This window comes from Brachyhypopomus gauderio, chromosome 19 (assembly GCF_052324685.1).
Source record: "Brachyhypopomus gauderio isolate BG-103 chromosome 19, BGAUD_0.2, whole genome shotgun sequence".
Lineage (NCBI taxonomy): Eukaryota > Metazoa > Chordata > Actinopteri > Gymnotiformes > Hypopomidae > Brachyhypopomus > Brachyhypopomus gauderio.
In genome coordinates this window covers 2,468,978-2,488,011 of record NC_135229.1, presented here as the reverse complement: position 1 = coordinate 2,488,011, position 19,034 = coordinate 2,468,978, and the positions used below count along the sequence as shown (strand labels likewise).

The window sequence follows — 19,034 nt, the reverse complement described above, 5'->3', positions numbered from 1 at the left end:
TGAGTGGACATGTGTGAGTGGAGTCTTGTGAGAGTGGAGTCTTGTGTGAGTGGAGTCTTGTGTGAATGGACATGTGTGAGTGGAGTCTTGTGTGAGTGGACTTGTGTGAGTGGAGTCTTGTGAGAGTGGAGTCTTGTGAGAGTGGAGTCTTGTGTGAGTGGACATGTGTGAGTGGAGTCTTGTGTGAGTGGACTCTTGTGTGAGTGGACTCTTGTGTGAGTGGACATGTGTGAGTGGAGTCTTGTGTGAGTGGAGACATGTGTGAGTGGACATGTGTGAGTGGAGTCTTGTGTGAGTGGAGTCTTGTGAGAGTGGACATGTGTGAGTGGACTCTTGTGTGAGTGGAGTCTTGTGTGAGTGGACATGTGTGAGTGGAGTCTTGTGTGAGTGGACTTGTGTGAGTGGAGTCTTGTGAGAGTGGGGACATGTGTGAGTGGACTCTTGTGTGAGTGGAGTCTTGTGTGAGTGGACATGTGTGAGTGGAGTCTTGTGTGAGTGGAGTCTTGTGTGAGTGGAGTCTTGTGTGAGTGGAGTCTTGTGTGAGTGGACATGTGTGAGTGGACTTTTGTGTGAGTGGAGTCTTGTGTGAGTGGAGTCTTGTGTGAGTGGACATGTGTAAGTGGAGTCTTGTGAGAGTGGACATGTGTGAGTGGAGTCTTGTGTGAGTGGACATGTGTGAGTGGAGTCTTGTGAGAGTGGAGTCTTGTGTGAGTGGAGTCTTGTGTGAGAGGAGTCTTGTGTGAGTGGACTCTTGTGTGAGTGGACATGTGTGAGTGGAGTCTTGTGTGAGTGGAGTCTTGTGTGAGTGGAGTCTTGTGTGAGTGGACATGTGTGAGTGGAGTCTTGTGTGAGTGGAGTCTTGTGTGAGTGGACATGTGTGAGTGGAGTCTTGTGTGAGTCGACATGTGTGAGTGGAGTCTTGTGTGAGTGGAGTCTTGTGTGAGTGGAGTCTTGTGTGAGTGGAGTCTTGTGAGAGTGGAGTCTTGTGAGAGTGGAGTCTTGTGTGAGTGGACTTGTGTGAGTGGAGTCTTGTGTGAGTGGAGTCTTGTGTGAGTGGACATGTGTGAGTGGAGTCTTGTGTGAGTGGACATGTGTGAGTGGAGTCTTGTGAGAGTGGAGTCTTGTGTGAGTGGAGTCTTGTGTGAATGGACATGCGTGAGTGGAGTCTTGTGTGAGTGGACTTGTGTGAGTGGACTTGTGTGAGTGGAGTCTTGTGAGAGTGGAGTCTTGTGTGAGTGGACTTGTGAGAGTGGACATGTGTGAGTGGAGTCTTATGAGAGTGGACATGTGTGAGTGGACTCATGTGTGAGTGGACATGTGTGAGTGGAGTCTTGTGTGAGTGGACATGTGTGAGTGGAGTCTTGTGTGAGTGGACATGTGTAAGTGGAGTCTTGTGAGAGTGGACATGTGTGAGTGGAGTCTTGTGAGAGTGGAGTCTTGTGTGAGTGGACATGTGTGAGTGGAGTCTTGTGTGAGTGGAGTCTTGTGTGAGTGGACATGTGTGAGTGGAGTCTTGTGAGAGTGGAGTCTTGTGTGAGTGGACATGTGTGAGTGGAGTCTTGTGTGAGTGGAGTCTTGTGTGAGAGGAGTCTTGTGTGAGAGGAGTCTTGTGTGAGTGGACTCTTGTGTGAGTGGACATGTGTGAGTGGAGTCTTGTGAGAGTGGAGTCTTGTGTGAGTGGAGTCTTGTGTGAGTGGAGTCTTGTGTGAGTGGAGTCTTGTGAGAGTGGAGTCTTGTGTGAGTGGAGTCTTGTGTAAGTGGAGTCTTGTGTGAGTGGAGTCTTGTGTGAGTGGACATGTGTGAGTGGAGTCTTGTGTGAGTGGACATGTGTGAGTGGAGTCTTGTGTGAGTGGAGTCTTGTGTGAGTGGACATGTGTGAGTGGAGTCTTGTGTGAGTGGACATGTGTGAGTGGAGTCTTGTGTGAGTGGACATGTGTGAGTGGAGTCTTGTGTGAGTGGACATGTGTAAGTGGAGTCTTGTGAGAGTGGACATGTGTGAGTGGAGTCTTGTGAGAGTGGAGTCTTGTGTGAGTGGACATGTGTGAGTGGAGTCTTGTATGAGTGGAGTCTTGTGTGAGTGGACATGTGTGAGTGGAGTCTTGTGTGAGAGGAGTCTTGTGTGAGTGGACTCTTGTGTGAGTGGACATGTGTGAGTGGAGTCTTGTGTGAGTGGAGTCTTGTGAGAGTGGAGTCTTGTGTGAGTGGAGTCTTGTGTGAGTGGACTTGTGTGAGTGGAGTCTTGTGTGAGTGGACATGTGTGAGTGGAGTCTTGTGTGAGTGGACATGTGTGAGTGGAGTCTTGTGTGAGTGGACATGTGTGAGTGGAGTCTTGTGTGAATGGAGTCTTGTGTGAGTGGACATGTGTGAGTGGAGTCTTGTGTGAGAGGAGTCTTGTGTGAGAGGAGTCTTGTGTGAGTGGACTCTTGTGTGAGTGGACATGTGTGAGTGGAGTCTTGTGTGAGTGGACATGTGTGAGTGGAGTCTTGTGTGAGTGGAGTCTTGTGAGAGTGGACATGTGTGAGTGGAGTCTTGTGTGAGTGGACATGTGTGAGTGGAGTCTTGTGTGAGTGGAGTCTTGTGAGAGTGGACATGTGTGAGTGGACTCTTGTGTGAGTGGAGTCTTGTGTGAGTGGACATGTGTGAGTGGAGTCTTGTGTGAGTGGAGTCTTGTGAGAGTGGACATGTGTGAGTGGATTCTTGTGTGAGTGGAGTCTTGTGTGAGTGGACATGTGTGAGTGGAGTCTTGTGTGAGTGGAGTCTTGTGTGAGTGGACTCTTGTGTGAGTGGAGTCTTGTGTGAGTGGACATGTGTGAGTGGAGTCTTGTGAGAGTGGAGTCTTGTGTGAGTGGAGTCTTGTGTGAGTGGAGTCATGTGTGAGTGGAGTCTTGTGTGAGTGGACTTGTGTGAGTGGAGTCTTGTGAGAGTGGACTCATGTGTGAGTGGACATGTGTGAGTGGAGTCTTGTGTGAGTGGAGTCTTGTGTGAGTGGACATGTGTGAGTGGAGTCTTGTGTGAGTGGAGTCTTGTGTGAGAGGAGTCTTGTGTGAGAGGAGTCTTGTGTGAGAGGAGTCTTGTGTGAGAGGAGTCTTGTGTGAGTGGAGTCTTGTGTGAGTGGAGTCTTGTGTGAGTGGAGTCTTGTGTGAGTGGAGTCTTGTGTGAGTGGACATGTGTGAGTGGAGTGGCCTGTCATTTCTCAAGGATAAATATGATGATCTTTACATGATGTATCCGTTGGATTTCATTTTTATATCTATACCTTCCTAGAAACAACGCTCACCTCTGTATTTGTTTGGCAGCCACAAGTGGAACATTCTTCTGTGGGGTAAAAACGGACACATTTGGTGGTCTGTGGTGAGGGGAAGATCTTTGTCACGCAGGTGCTGATTGATATGTTGTCAGCTTATCACCTTATCATGTTCATTTGGCCAGGTGTGTATCATTTGCCATGAAAATACTGTTTGGTCCTTTCAATATACACCATGTCTGTTGGGCTACCAATGGCGTATATAGCCAATACATCCCACCATCTGTGTTTCTGCTAACACAGTTCTGCAGCTCACTGGGTTTTCGTTGGCCAAAAGAAAAGTTCATATGTAGTGAAAACTCTTCACAATCCGCCAGTGCAGCGTTTGTGTCCAGTGAGTAATGACACACAAACCAAAGGAGATCAAAGAGCCCAACAGTGCAGCCAGCACTAATCAGGTGTGTGTGTGTGTGTGTGTGTGTGTGTGTGTGTGTGTGTGTGTGTGTGTGTGTGTGTGTGTGTGTGTGTGTGTGTGTGTGTGCGCAACATCAAGGGTGTGGGAGGAGGGCCAATTTTACTGCAGGATAAGAGGCTGAATAAACAGTACACTACATAACAAAATTAACTAAAATGATCTGCTATCATCGGAGTACAGATAATATGATTTCACATGATGAAAAAGATCAGATGTTGAGAATCGTTATCATTTTCTCTTTGTGATTTTTATTTCATTTGTGTTTTTTTTTACTTCAGCAATTATTTATTATTATTTACAGCAACATCATATTAGTTTAAGACCATTTTGTTATGTGTTTTGAGAAGTAAAACTGTTGTGAGAAATCTTTTAAAGACACAGTGAAAAACTGTAAATAAACAATAACCACAACCTGGAGTCTCAGCTCTCTCTCCCAGGATCTGGACACAGCACTTAATCACAGGCGTCTTCTCTCGAGGCAGCGAGAGAGAATCCATCCTTTCACAGACACTGCATCAATTTAGTCGCAGGGCCCCTCTGTGACGTGACTGATGGTGCAGGAGACCGTAAACCTTCCACTGGCTCGCCAAAAATAACTCCTCCGCGCCATCAAACGTCTGCACAGTGGGAGCCACTGGACCATGATGGAACCGGTTTTGGATCACAGCGGCTCGGTGGAAAGATAAATGACCTCGGATGATGAAGCGTCTCGTCCGCCGTGCGTTCGTCGGTCCAGTGGTGCTGAGTGAGCGGACCATGTCGTAAGCGGCGGGGCTGGAACGTTCGACGTGACTGCAGCCGTCTGTGGGCCGTGATGGTCTTCACCCGTCAGGCTCGTGTGTGTGAAGATGGATTCATGTCAGATGGAATCAGCATCCATTGTCTGCAAGGACACTCTCGAAATGTCAGAATTAGCATGTTTTGTCACCAGTGATCTAAGTGGACGTGAGCCCGACACCCTAGGGAGGGGGGCGGGGAAGGGGGCGGGGCTACATTTGCAGTGGCTTCTTGACCTGTGACCTTCCTGCCACAATGTCCACATACACGTGTCCCCACGGCTCCACCTCTTCCTCTTCCTCTCTTCATCACTCTCTGCAGAATCAACCCTGCAAAGTTTTCACGACATCCGAAGGCCATTGGCGGAGCTGCTCACAGAAACTATGTCATGGAAAATGATGTCATCATTCATCACAGCTCTCTGATTCGTTTGAAGGGTAATGACATCACGTGCTGTAACCATGGTGATTGTTTCAGTCTCCTTCGCTAGTGTGAATACTGGACTCAGACCACCAGAACACAACAGCAGCACAAATCTAACAAGTGAAAAGTGTGTGTGTGTGTGTGTGTGTTCTAGTCATGCCCCTGTTTCCTGAATGTTCATATTAGCGATGCCACAGAAGCCCAACGTATCTGAGGTTCACCCATCAACCTCCCTCAGTTCCTGCACAGAGTCCAGGGTGAAGGTTGCGCCCTGAACACACCCCTCCCTGCTGTGCTCGGAAGGCACGCCCCCATCTCGACACGCTCCCATCCCACTACCTATATATCTGCTGTTGTTTATTTATCAAAAACAGCAAGAGAAACTTGGCATGGGAAAGTAAACAGGAGAGAGATGAAGCAGAGGAATGATTTATGGAAACAGACGAACAGGACGAGAAATGTGGGGGAAACTCAGATCTCGGGGGACGGGGGTGAGGGAGAGAGGGAGAGAGAGAGAGAGAGAGAGAGAGAGAGAGAGAGAGGGAGGGGGAGAGAGAGAGAGAGAGAGAGAGAGAGAGAGAAAGAGAGGGAGGGGGAGAGAGAGAGAGAGTGAGGGAGGGGGAGGGAGAGGGAGGGGGAGGGAGAGAGAGAGAGAGTGAGGGAGGGAGAGAGAGAGAGAGGGGTGAGGGAGAGAGGGAGAGAGAGAGAAAGAGAGAGGGAGAGAGAGAGAGTGAAGGAGAGAGAGAGAGAGAGAGAGAGAGAGAGTGAGGGAGGGAGAGAGAGCGAGAGAGAGAGAGGGGGAGGGAGAGAGAGAGGGAGGGAGAGAGGGAGAGTGGTACAGAGAGAGAGAGAGAGAGAGAGAGAAAGAGAGAGAGGGAGGGAGGGAGGGAGGGAGGGAGAGAGAGTGGTACAGAGAGAGGGGGGGAGGTAGAGCACCTGCAGTTTTTGTTCATCCTTCTCCAGAGACTGAAAGGTTTTGTTTTAGAGAAATTCTGCAAAAAGGGACGAGTTAATGAGGTCTGGTCTTCACCCTCATATCAGATGCTCTAATGCTCCTGATGTCCACAATGTAAACGTTGGCCTAGTTAAACACCTGCATCTGTATGTGTAATCATGCCCCAAACAACACCGTTCTGTGATGGGGGGGGGGGGGGGGGGTGACAGGCATAGAGATGGGGAGAGAGCCAGAGAGAGAGGTAGAGAAACGTAGAGAGGTAGAGAGAGGTAGAGAAACGTAGAGAGGTAGAGAGAGGATGCAAATGTGTTCAGTTATAAATAGAAATTCTTACAAATGCATCCAGTATGCTTCTGTAATGTTGAACTTTAGACAGTCAAGCTATTAAGGCTGTGATAAACTGAATGAACCGAGAGAGAGAGAGAGAGTGAGAGAGTGAGAGAGAGAGAGAGAGAGAGAGAGAGTGAGTGAGAGAGTGAGAGTAATGCCTGTGTGCGGCCACCATGAAGGCGTGTGCCCTTGCACTGACCTCACCACTGCCGCACACCCAACTGGGAGGCTCTCGGATACAGACACCTCATCACTGATGCAGCACAGACAGTGTCTGCAGAGCTGCAGGAGTGTGTGTGTGTGTGTGTGTGTGTGTGTGTGTGTGTGTGTGTGTGCGTGCATAAGAGAGGGAGGGAGGGAGGATGAGAGATAGAGTGAAAGAAAGGGAGAGGAAATAATGTGCATATGGAGAGAGACTGAGAAAGAGAGAGAGAGAGAGAGAGAGAGAGAGAGAGAGAGAGAGAGAGAGAGAGAGAGAGAGAGAGAGAGAGAGACTCGAGGCAGGTATAAGACTCCCACTGTTATGTGTTCGTTATGTCAGTGACATGCTGAGTGAGAGGAAGGAGAGGACACTGGTCACGGGAACTCACCTGCCACATGGGAACACACCTGTCACGCGGGAACACACCTGTCACGCGGGAACACACCTGTCAAACCTGAACACACCTGTCAAACCTGAACACACCTGCCAAACGTGAACACACCTGCCAAACGTGAACACACCTGCCAAACGTGAACACACCTGCCAAACGTGAACACACCTGCCACGCGGGAACACACCTGCCACGCGGGAACACACCTGCCACGCGGGAACACACCTGTCACACGTGAACACACCTGCCAAACGTGAACACACCTGCCACGCTGGAACACACCTGCCACGCGGGAACACACCTGCCACGCGGGAACACACCTGCCACGCGGGAACACACCTGCCAAACCTGAACACACCTGTCACGCGGGGAACACACCTGTCAAACCTGAACACACCTGTCACACGAGAACACACCTGCCAAACGTGAACACACCTGCCACGCGGGAACACACCTGCCACGCGGGAACACACCTGCCACGCGGGAACACACCTGTCACACGAGAACACACCGGCCAAACGTGAACACACCTGCCACGCTGGAACACACCTGCCACGCGGGAACACACCTGCCACGCGGGAACACACCTGCCACGCGGGAACACACCTGCCACGCGGGAACACACCTGCCAAACCTGAACACACCTGTCACGCGGGAACACACCTGTCAAACCTGAACACACCTGTCACACGAGAACACACCTGCCAAACGTGAACACACCTGCCACGCGGGAACACACCTGCCACGCGGGAACACACCTGCCACGCGGGAACACACCTGCCACACGAGAACACACCTGCCAAACCTGAACACACCTGCCAAACCTGAACACACCTGCCACGCGGGAACACACCTGCCACGCGGGAACACACCTGCCACGCGGGAACACACCTGCCACGCGGGAACACACCTGCCACGCGGGAACACACCTGCCACGCGGGAACACACCTGTCACGCGGGAACACACCTGTCACGCGGGAACACACCTGCCACGCGGGAACACACCTGTCAAACCTGAACACACCTGTCACACGGGAACACACCTGTCACACGGGAACATACCTACCACGTGGGAACACACCTGTCACACGGGAACACACCTGTCACACGGGAACACACCTGTCACACGGGAACACACCTGCAAAACGGGAACACACCTGCAAAACGGGAACACACCTATCACACGAGAACACACCTGTCACACGAGAACCCACCTGTCACACGAGAACATACCTGTCACACGGGAACCCACCTGTCACACGGGAACCCACCTGTCACGCCGGAACACACCTGCCACGCCGGAACACACCTGCCAAACCTGAACACACCCGCCAAGCGGGAACACACCTGTCACGCGGGAACACACCTGCCATACAAGAACTCACCTGCCACACGGGAACACACCTGTCACGCGGGAATACACCTGTCACGCGGGAACACACCTGTCACGCAGGAACACACCTGCCAAACCTGAACACACCTGCCAAGCGGGAACACACCTGTCACGCCGGAACACACCCGCCAAGCGGGAACACACCTGCCAAGCGGGAACACACCTGTCACACTGGAACACATCTACCATGTGGGAACACACCTGTCACACGGGAACACATCTACCATGTGGGAACACACCTGCCACGCGGGAACACACCTGCCACGCGGGAACACACCTGCCACGCGGGAACACACCTGCCATACAAGAACTCACCTGCCACACGGGAACACACCTGCCACACGGGAACACACCTGTCACGCGGGAACACACCTGTCACACGGGAACACACCTGTCACACGGGAACACACCTGCCACGCGGGAACACACCTGCCACGCGGGAACACACCTGCCACGCGGGAACACACCTGCCATACAAGAACTCACCTGCCACACGGGAACACACCTGTCACACGGGAACACACCTGTCACGCGGGAACACACCTGTCACGCGGGAACACACCTGTCACGCGGGAACACACCTGTCACGCGGGAACACACCTGCCATACAAGAACTCACCTGCCACACGGGAAATCTCCCATACAGATGTTATTGTGTAACCACACACTGCTGTGACAGTGGTGTGTAGACTGTCCCTCTGAGAAACCACACACACACCAATTAAACCGCACATCCCCCCACCAATATTTATTAGTGTGTGTGTGTGTGTGTGTGTGTGTGTGTGTGACAGTAAACAAGACAGAAAAGAAAAACTCCTGCTCACGTGTCAATGCTCTCAGTTTTTATTGCACAACTAGTCATTTGTAAGGAATGCTTTTACAACATTTCCACTGGCAGGAGCAGGTTTATCCACGAGGACAGTGGACGCGTTCGGTCCTCGGACCTGTGGTGCGTCACAGACGTAGACATCATCCCAGACCGGCCGAGGTTAGGAGCCTCAGTCAGTGTCATGTTGATCACCGCTGCTTACAGATCAGCTGAAGTCCTCCCTGTGCAGGACCGCCGTGAGTGCTGCTAGCCTTTCTGAGCTACTCCTCGTCCGGCTGTAAGGTTAATGCAGCCGGATCTCCTCCACACATACCCAAGAGATCCGTGCTGACGAGGAGGGCGAGGAGCTCGGTAGAGCGGGGAGTTAGAAGGGGAGGCGGGGAAAGTGAGGGAGCTGGGAATCTAAGTGGAGCGCAGTCCTGTCAATCAACCTCTGCAGACGACAGATGACTAATATCTGCACAGTGCTGGGTGTTCATGAATGCTGGGTGTGCACTCGCGCGCACACACACACACACACACTCGCGCGCACACACACACACACACACACACACTCGCGCGCACACACACACACACACGACTGAGGCTCCAGCACCAGGAAAGAGCACAGCAGGAAAGCCAGTGTTTCTCCTCCAGTGTTTCCACCTCCACCTCCACCCTTCACCTCCACCCTGCTGACCTCCACCCGCTGTGGCCATGCTCCCGGGGGTACGCATTCAGCCTCAGCTGGACCTGAATCAGCAGACACGGCCACAAAGACATTTTTTCCCCTCAGCTGTCGAGGCAACTCCTAATCTGACCCTCAAACTGACCTGTAATCTTAAGCTGAGCCAGCGCGGGCTGGATCGTCTCGAGCCGGGACATGACGGTAGCGGATCGGGACACAGCGGGACACAGAGGGCCTGCTTTGACGAGAAGACTGCCAGGTTCACCTCAGCTTGTTCTTGACATTTAAGCAGCACGCTAGAATTCACACGCACAGAAACGGGTCATCTGTGGAAACGTTTAAATTGACATCTCTCTGGAGAACACATCGTCCCGCACTTTAAACATCATGTTAGAAAACAAGACAAGGCATTTGGCCTTTGACCTATCACTAAAGCGATTAGCCTTCAGAACAGCAAAAGCAAAACAGCAAAATGTCGTCTACATTCGAAAAATATCAATGAAAAACAACTCTCGAATTGTTAGACTCATCGTTAGAAATCTTGGACTTTTACGGACAGACCTGAGGTGTTTCCCTCCGCACCGTTGTTTACTCAGCTAACCTGCGAAGACGTTCTTTAAAATATTCAAAGAACGTCAAGCCGTCTGGCGTGATGTCTACGCCCCCGTGAGCGCCACGTCCTCGGCGCCGTGGCGACCAGCGTCCGCGTGGAGCCAGGATTCTTTTGGCACCTGCAAGATTCAGCACCTCGGCTCGCCCCAGTGCATCATGGGTACAGAGAGCGCGTGTCATTCACGGGTCTGGACAAACATGAATGTGCAAGTTGCGTGTCTCCCCACGCGGGGAGGACAATGCTGGGTTACTCATTTGTGGTTTTCTAGCAGCTATATCGTACATACAGTATATCGCAGGGTAAGAAGAAAAAAAAGCACACATTTTGCAGTTATTCATGTAGTCACGCAGCACTAAAATAGACTATGTGAGAACTAGCTAACACTAGGCACTAGGCATGTACATTATACTGTGCATTGGGGCACATTGTAATTATGAAAAACAAGAAAACAATTAGCAACAAAGTAACAACAAGAACCCTGATTTACTAAGACATTTTATACCAAGGCATCTCGCACTGTTTACACGCAGTACAGTGAAACAGGACCCTCCAGACAACGGTAATCTTGAATAATTGTTAATTGTCCACCTGTTGTTTCAGCCACCTTCTTGGGAAGCCATCCTGGCCTCGTGTGTACCCGGGAGAGACGACATTTTTGTCAGGGACTAACATCAAAGTTACAGCCAGACCTTAAGGGCAACTCAGAAGAGCTGCTCAAAAGAAAACTTCACCCAGAGGTGCAAACATTGCTGACGGCAGCACAGCGGCCAGTGGAGCTCCGGTAGCAGATGAACTCATCCTGACTGGCCAATAGGAGTTTTGTTGTGGTGTTAGTCATGGTCACATGTTGGGGTGTTGGGTTTCTGCAAGGGTGACAGGAAGGGGAGGGGCTCTTGGGTGGGTGTGTGGGGGGGGGGGGGGGCGCTTGGGGGGGGCGTATGGCGTGCGTAAGGGGGGGGGGGGGGGGGGGTACGCTTGCATTGACTGTGTCGACAATTCTCTCAAGTCATCCCAGTAAAGCCAAAGGATAAGCAGCGTGAATAGGGCTTCCACCATAACACTCGCAGCATCACAAGAGCGGCCCAGCGAGGATCACTCACAGCAGGCCCCAAACTGCAGCGATCCACGCCGTAGCTGCTCAAACATTTGGTGCAACTCACTTACAGTACAGTTGAAAAGTAGCTCAGGGATTTACTGTGTATGCTTAAGATACACGGGGGAGCAAAGACAGCAGGCCAGAGCAGAAGTGTGTGTGTGTGTGTGTGTGTGTGTGTGTGTGTGTGTGTGTGTGTGTGTGTGTGTGTGTTCGCTAAGCGCCGGCGACTGGAACAAGGAGCGGACTGAAAGGTTTGTGACGGTGCCGCCCAGAACGTGTGGCTGTGAGAGACGGGACAGCAGGACAGCTCCGGGACCGAGCGGGACCGGGACCGAGCGGGACGGGCCTCGTTTCATCAAACGATTGTGTGTCTGCTACAAAGGGGGCGGCGACACCTCAAGAGGACCAGAAACGGGCCTTTAAGCCCCCACACCGTAGACATGACGCTTCGCCAGCCGACACAAGACCGCTCGCAAAACGCGAAGATCTAGTCCGACCCAGTTAAAGAAAGACTTGAAAGAAGACGCAATAAATAAACGAGAGACAACGTGAGCGCTACGGGATGAACAGGGACGGTTCAGCGTGTTCAACAAGGGGAGATGTTGACCGTGCTGGTTTAACACACCGGTTCACCTGCCTCTGTTGATTTCAGCAGATGGTAAGGCCTCCAGAGATGACCCCAGAGAAGACGTTTAGAATGTGGCGATTGACCCGTCCTCTAGAGGACACCCCCGGGGGACGCTGTGCACCTTTTCAAATGATTTTAAATCCAACACCTAGCCTCTCACATAGGGTAGCCATAGTAACACAAGATGGGAGGAAAAAGTTCTTAGGAAGTGTCTAATTAGCATAATTAAGGGCTGATCACCACAATAAACATTCAGCAAATACACACATTTTCCATTTTGCATTATTAGTATGAGTCTATTTACATGGCAGTAATTGATATTCATTTTGCTGTCATAATCATACATTCATAAACAAATACACACTCGTTACCATCCGAGCCCACTTCTTCAGTATCAAGTCTATTCAGTAGTTAACGGACTCAACCCATTTTGATTTACAATACCATATGTACAACTGTCAGTCCACGTTCCACTGAAAACTTTGCAGCAAGTAAATAAGAAATAAGCAACTCTGTACTTTAAGGTGACACGTCTTTAAATGAAGATCTCATTTCAAACAGTGACCAAACAAAAACTCTGGTCAGTGTCCATAACGGGCCCTGGAAATGCTGTCATCAGCCACATAAACTTGGTAAAAAATTACCTTGGTTTTAATAAAGTGCAGAACATTGTAAATACTGGTTAACTTGAACAAATAATGTTTTAAAGTCAATGCAACAGAATGCCACATAGTATATGACAGAATACAAATATTGGATTTTTGTTTTCAGCCAAAGCAAGCTGCAAAAGTAAACAATAAACAAACAAATGAACAAGTAAATAAATAAATAAATAAATAGATAAATAGATTGGAAGATGTTTGCTAAACAACAAACTGATCAGCAAGATTAACTTACAAACACATTAGTTGTGTTAATGGAGGTCTAGAAATGCCTCAGATTCAAATGCCATAAGTGGCAGGTGTTTTAACGCAGATACGCCCACATTAATGTCAGTTATCAATTTTTAAACTGTGGAGGCAACTATAAGTCTGTGTAAATTCATAAAGGAAATTTTATAAAGCTAAACTAGATTTTCCACAAACATTTCCTCTTTAGAACTGCAAACCACTGCCTAGAACAGTAAAGCGTGAACACTTTGGTATAAAGTATTCCCACAGTAGAGTGAAGGTGACAGAACGCAGGGTTAAAGTATTGCAGAATCAGAATAATATTGCATGATAGATTTAGAACACAAAATACGTCTTTTTCCCCCAGACATATAAGGTCTTTGGGTTCTTCCTACGTTATACTGCTACCGTTTTGTGTCTCTCAACAGTGAGCCACTGGTCTGATAGTGACGTCTGTGTGTTTCTCTCCACCGGGGCTGCACTGTCTTAGCCGCTGTGAAGAGATCCATCAAAAACACCCAACAAAACAACACAGCGGCCGCACACTCCGGAGAAAACAGACAGACAGGTAAAGAATGACAAGCCAAAATGCTCTTGCACCCCCCCCCCCCCCCCCCCCCACACACACACACACACACACACACACACACACACACACAGACCACGTATATGGCTTCTAAACTTGGAATCAAGGCAGTTAAATAAATGGTGTTTCTTCTTTGTTCTCTTGTTTTACTCAGTTGACACAGACACAACCCGACTTTGTGTTCCAACTCAACTTTGGTTTTTGAGTAAATACAATATTTTGCTCCTTTTTTTTCTATTTATCCTATTTACATATCGATGTAAGATCGACCAGCGGTCTATATTACCTATTTTCACTTGATATTTATGAAGTATTTGAAGGACAGTTATTAGTTTGCTACAATTATAGCTTATGCAGGGGAAAAGGACGCTCAAAAACACTTTTGCAAAGCAGAAAAATGTTCGTCATTTGCAGGTGAAGCAAGTCCCTGATATTGGGAGAGTTGTAGCTCAGACTGCACTGCACACACTCCAACACTGTGTGTCCATACAGCAGTGTCACATGACTACGTTTCACCCTATCACTCTTCATAAAGACAGCAGGGGCGGGGCCGGAAGCAGAACGCAAGGTGACTACACGAGTGGGCCAGCTAAAAATATTCTTCGATCTAGTTACAGTAGCGACGTTACTATCTAGTAGTTACAGGTCTGTCTACGTCTCCTCCGTATCAGTAGATATGCACCAGAAGCTCCGCCTCCAGAAGGTTCTGGTCAGTGCTGAAGACCTCATGGGCGAAATCTGGGGAACAGAATCCATTGTAACTCCCAATATCTCGGGTCGCTGGTGTTTTGGTCAGAGGTTTGAGGACAGCCTGGACCTGGATGTGGCGTCCGTCTCGGGAAGGCTAACGATAGAACCTTTCTTGTGCAATACTGGATCAAGAGGACCCGGTCCCACTGCCCCAGCTCCGCCCACTCCTGGTGGAGTGCCCATAGGGGGCGGAGTCGAGGCGTACGAAGGCCCAGCCCCGGACACCTGGTGGGGCAACGCCATCCTCTGAGGCACTGCGCTCCGTACTCCGGAGGGCCCGGGGACGCTGGGCTGGGGAGTCTGCGGCATCCCGATGGAGGTGGAGGAGACGTGGGCTGAAGGTGGGGGGCTGGGGCCCGCAGCCGGTACTCCGTCCTGGGGCAGAGAAGGCTGGGAGGCAGACAGGGCCCGGGCGTCTTGGCTCAGGCCACCCCCACGCTGCAGGGAGGGGTGGGTGGTCTTGTGCGGCGTGGCCCGCGTGGGACTAGGTACGTGGTGCTGCACCAGAGACAGCTGGGACCCCGAGCGCCCCCCCATGGGGCCGCAGCCGTACTGAAAGGTCCGGCCGCCCGCCGCCGCTAACGGACTCTGCACGGGCGGGCTGGAGACGGCCACGGGGCCACAGGCCCCTCCGGGGGACGAGCCCAGCGCCTGCGGCTGCATGGGGGACACCAACACCGGGCTGGAGAGGTTCTGGATCACCTGAAAGCGTCGGACCATACGGGGCGACTGCAGGGTGCCCGATCCCACTATAGGCCCGGCCATCTGGGGGCAGAAACTCATGGCCACGGCCTGCTGGAGCGTGGCGATGGCCGAGGCACCCTGGCCCTGGCACAGGCCCCCCGGGATGGACGGCGTCATGGACATGGCCCTCGGACGCTGAAGGTCCACCAGCTTGACCATCTCACGGTCGTACTTCACGATCTCCTGGATCATCTCCTTCTCGTCGTTGTTGAAGACGCCCGAGTTGAGGTCGTGCTGAACCTTGTGCATCAGGATGGAGTTCTTCTTGCCTGTGCGGGATGGACAAAGATGGCAGTTGGGTCACGGAGAAGGTTTTGACTCACTTTTTGACATTATTAACCAATCCATGCTCTGGAACAACCCTGTGCAACGCCAGCATACATCCTCCTCTAGTACACACTGTCTAGTATACTTATTCCTCTAGTACACACTGTCTAGCATATGTTCTCCTCTAGTACACGCTGTCTAGTATACTTATTCTTCTAGTACACACTGTCTAGTATACTTATTCCTCTAGTACACACTTTCTAGCATACTTATTCCTCTAGTATACACTGTCTAGTATACTTATTCCTCTAGTACACACTTTCTAGCATATGTCCTCTTCTAGTACACACTGTCTAGCATACTTATTCCTCTAGTACACACTGTCTAGTATACTTATTCCTCTAGTACACACTTTCTAGTATAGTGTGTGTGTGTGTGTGTGTGTGTGTGTGTGTGTGTGTGTGTGTGTGTGTGTGTGTGTGTGCGTGTGTATGTGTGTATGTGTGTTGGGGAAGGGCGTGTGTGTGTGTGTGTGTGTGTGTGTGTGTGTGTGTGTGTGTGTGTGTGTGTGTGTGTGTTGGGGAAGGGCGTGTGTGTGTGTGTGTGTGTGTGTGTGTGTGTGTGTGTGTGTGTGTGTGTGTGTGTGTGTGTGTGTGTTGGGGAAGGGCGTGTGTGTGTGTGTGTGTGTGTGTGTGTGTGTGTGTGTGTGTGTGTGTGTGTGTGTGTGTGTGAACAGTGCTGCTGTGGTGTCACCTAGCCGGTCCAGTCTGTCGATGGCCACGGTCTCGAAGGCCCGTCTCATCATGGGATACTCCTCCAGAACCTCGTTGAAGTTGTCCACAGACAGTGAGTAGAGACGACAGTACGTCTCCGCTAGGACACTCGCCGTGCGCCGACCACGTGTCAGCAGACAGATCTCTGCCATGGAGAAACACACACACACACATACGCATACACACACGCGCACACCCACACACACATACAGAAATCTGAATTCGAAAGTAAAATTATCTTACTGCATTTTTTTAAAATAACTTTAAGCAATAACTTCTGCATTAAGAAATAACTTCTTCGTAAAATTCTAGAAATATGTTGAAGAATCTTTATTGTAAATCTATAATGATCTATATTACATGCAGACACAATGCTGTATGCGTCTTTTGCTCTGTGTTCTACTACATCGTGTCTTAATGTCACTCAAAAGGCTGTGTGAGTAACCAGTCTGGATTAACCCAGCTTACGTTATGCTGGATTACAGCATTCGGAGCATTCCGACGCCCTCTGTACAGTCTGTACAAATGAAAGTTATATCATATATATATCTGATATATGATATATATTTATGGTATATTTTTTTAGCAGCCATTGTATTGATTAATTGCTGTGATTGATTGATTGATTGCTGTGATTGATTGATTGATTGCTGTGATTGATTGATTGCTGTGTTTGTTAGCTACAGGGATGATCAGAACAGAGTTCACCTGCTCCTCAGAACAAAAGGGGCTTTTGGTTTCACCTCAGTTTTAAGGGGCTGCTGATCTCCTCAGAGACCAAAATGTTCTAGAACAGTCTGTGTTATAACCACTGGCCATTGCTAGCAACCGCTGCTATCAATCGGTTCGTTTCCTGTGTGTTGTGGATCAGACCTTGGTCAGACATTGATCAGACCTGGATCAAATGCACAAGTGAAGGTAATGTCATGCCTACACATAAATCCAACCTGGATATAAACTCTTTTGATGCTCTTTTTAAATTTAATTATATTTTATTAACGAAGGCAGGTCCTTACAATGTCCGCGTATTGACATCCCTAGCCGGAGATAAGGCAAAGGAAGTAAAATAAATAAATAATAAGAGTCTTGCTCAAGGACTCTTAATGGTGAAGCATCGAGAACAGGCAGACAGACAGGGACTCCCAGACAGCAGAGTAACCCACTACACACACACACACACACACACACACACACACACACACACACACACACACACACACACACACTCCCACCAGAGCCGCCGTGCTCTCTGCCGGATCGCGCTCGTGAGTTGGCGTGTCCGGCCTCCCCGGGGGGGGCCTTTCTACCACGCCTTTGAACTCTGGCTACAGAAGGCGCCGGTACTGGGCGCGACCTTTTCCAAGGTCGTGCGGGGGTGGGAGGGTGTGAGGGGTGGAGCCTCCACCCCTCCGTGTCCACTGCGGGGGTGGAGAGTCATCCACACTCCGAGCAGGGCTCCACCAACCACACCTTTCTCCCTGGGGACCGTCGCCGAGCCTCTGCGGAAGGACTGCTTCCTTCTAGAAGCTTCTGGCTGAAACGTTGGCGGCTGAAAGGTGAGCTTAATGCACCTAATGTAGCTTGTGGCAACAGTTCAGCTTTCGCAGGCAGTGCCCTGGTAGAAGAACCCAGGGGCGGACGTAACGTGTTTGTCCGTTTGCCTGCAGCGTGGAGGCCCGTCAGCGAGGTGCCGATCGGCTTTCAGAAAAGTTCTGGAGATGATCGGTCACGTGTGATCACCCAGGGAGAAAGATATTGATCGTCCACATTAGCAAACGCTTAAGAACTCAGCTCATTTAAATGTGGTTCAAGATGGTCAGAACTGAGGAGATCGTGCAATCATCTTAAATGTCATTCCAAATGTTGGACCATTTAATTTAACCGAGGCCAATTTAATAAGCCTCGAGCTGAACTCCATCTGGCCGGTGATTAAAACATACTTTGGGAAAACCAGAATGAGAACGCACCTCCGAAATAGGAGCCATCGGAGAGCTTCATGCCTAGGGTTCCTTTGGTGAGAACGTTGACCACACCGTGCTGGATGAAGTACATCTTCTTGCCGATGGTGCCTTCTCGGACGATGTAGTCCCTGGGCTGGAAGACCTCGAAGCGAAGTTTGGTCAGCATGGCCGTCACAAAGTTGGGCTCGGCGTTGGCGAACAGCGGCATGGACGCCACCAGCTTGCGACAGTTGAAGTTCACGATCTCCTAAAAGAGGGTGAGGAGACGGACGCCACGATGGAGACTGCACGCGTGCTCACAGTGGAAGTCAATCCCCCAAACACAGAACCTTAATGGTACGCTATCTTCTAAAAACACGGCAATACAGCTTCGGAAAACGTTGACAAACTGTTTAAACTTAGCATTTCCACACACAGAGTGTGTGATATATTTTTTATTAAAAACATTTTTTTTTTTTTTTTATACTTAGATGTTTATTTATATTTTTCATAACATTCAACAATACACAAAGTACAAACATAACAGTATTGTTCATTACAAGTAAATCTGAGAACACAGTTGTCTCATAATTATAGTATCCTCAGTGATATACACAATACTAAATCAGGAGGGGGAGGGGGCAGGGAGGGGAAGAAAAATAAAATATAAATAAATAAATAAGTATAAAGGGGGGGTGATTAATGTTGATTAGAATAGTAAGTATGGGTCGGCAGTTTCTTGTATTCGAACCTATTCATTCTTATCTAGCTCTGTGGTGTCATATATTTTCCATTTTTTCCAGTTCTTAGAAAATGCTTCTCCCCTCAATCGAAGCCTGAAGGTAATTTCTTCTAGTACATAGATTTGTCTAACAGTTTCTCTCCACTGTTCCAAAGTGGGAGGATCAGTCTTATACCAATTTCGTGTTATTACTTTTTTGCTTGCTATCAGTAGGATCTTAGTTAGATATCTGTCACTATCTAGGACGTGATTATTTATATTACCAAGGTACATTACTTTAGATGTTTTCGGAATCGAGTACTCCAGAATGTCTTTGATA

The 19,034-nt window shown here is 49.7% G+C and overlaps 1 protein-coding gene across 1 annotated transcript in view; it reads right to left on the bottom strand.

Moving 5' to 3' along the window:
• Nucleotides 1-11,269: 11,269 nt before the first annotated feature.
• Nucleotides 11,270-19,034, bottom strand: part of LOC143482917 (potassium/sodium hyperpolarization-activated cyclic nucleotide-gated channel 2) — a 39,548-nt gene continuing 31,783 nt past the window's right edge. The window contains exons 7-9 of the mRNA XM_076981499.1: nt 18,001-18,241; nt 16,014-16,178; nt 11,270-15,262 (exon numbers count right to left, since the gene is read on the bottom strand). Of these exons, the coding sequence (XP_076837614.1) occupies nt 14,292-15,262; nt 16,014-16,178; nt 18,001-18,241 (1,377 nt within the window). The 3' untranslated portion in view covers nt 11,270-14,291. The remainder of the gene's footprint in view (nt 15,263-16,013; nt 16,179-18,000; nt 18,242-19,034) is intronic.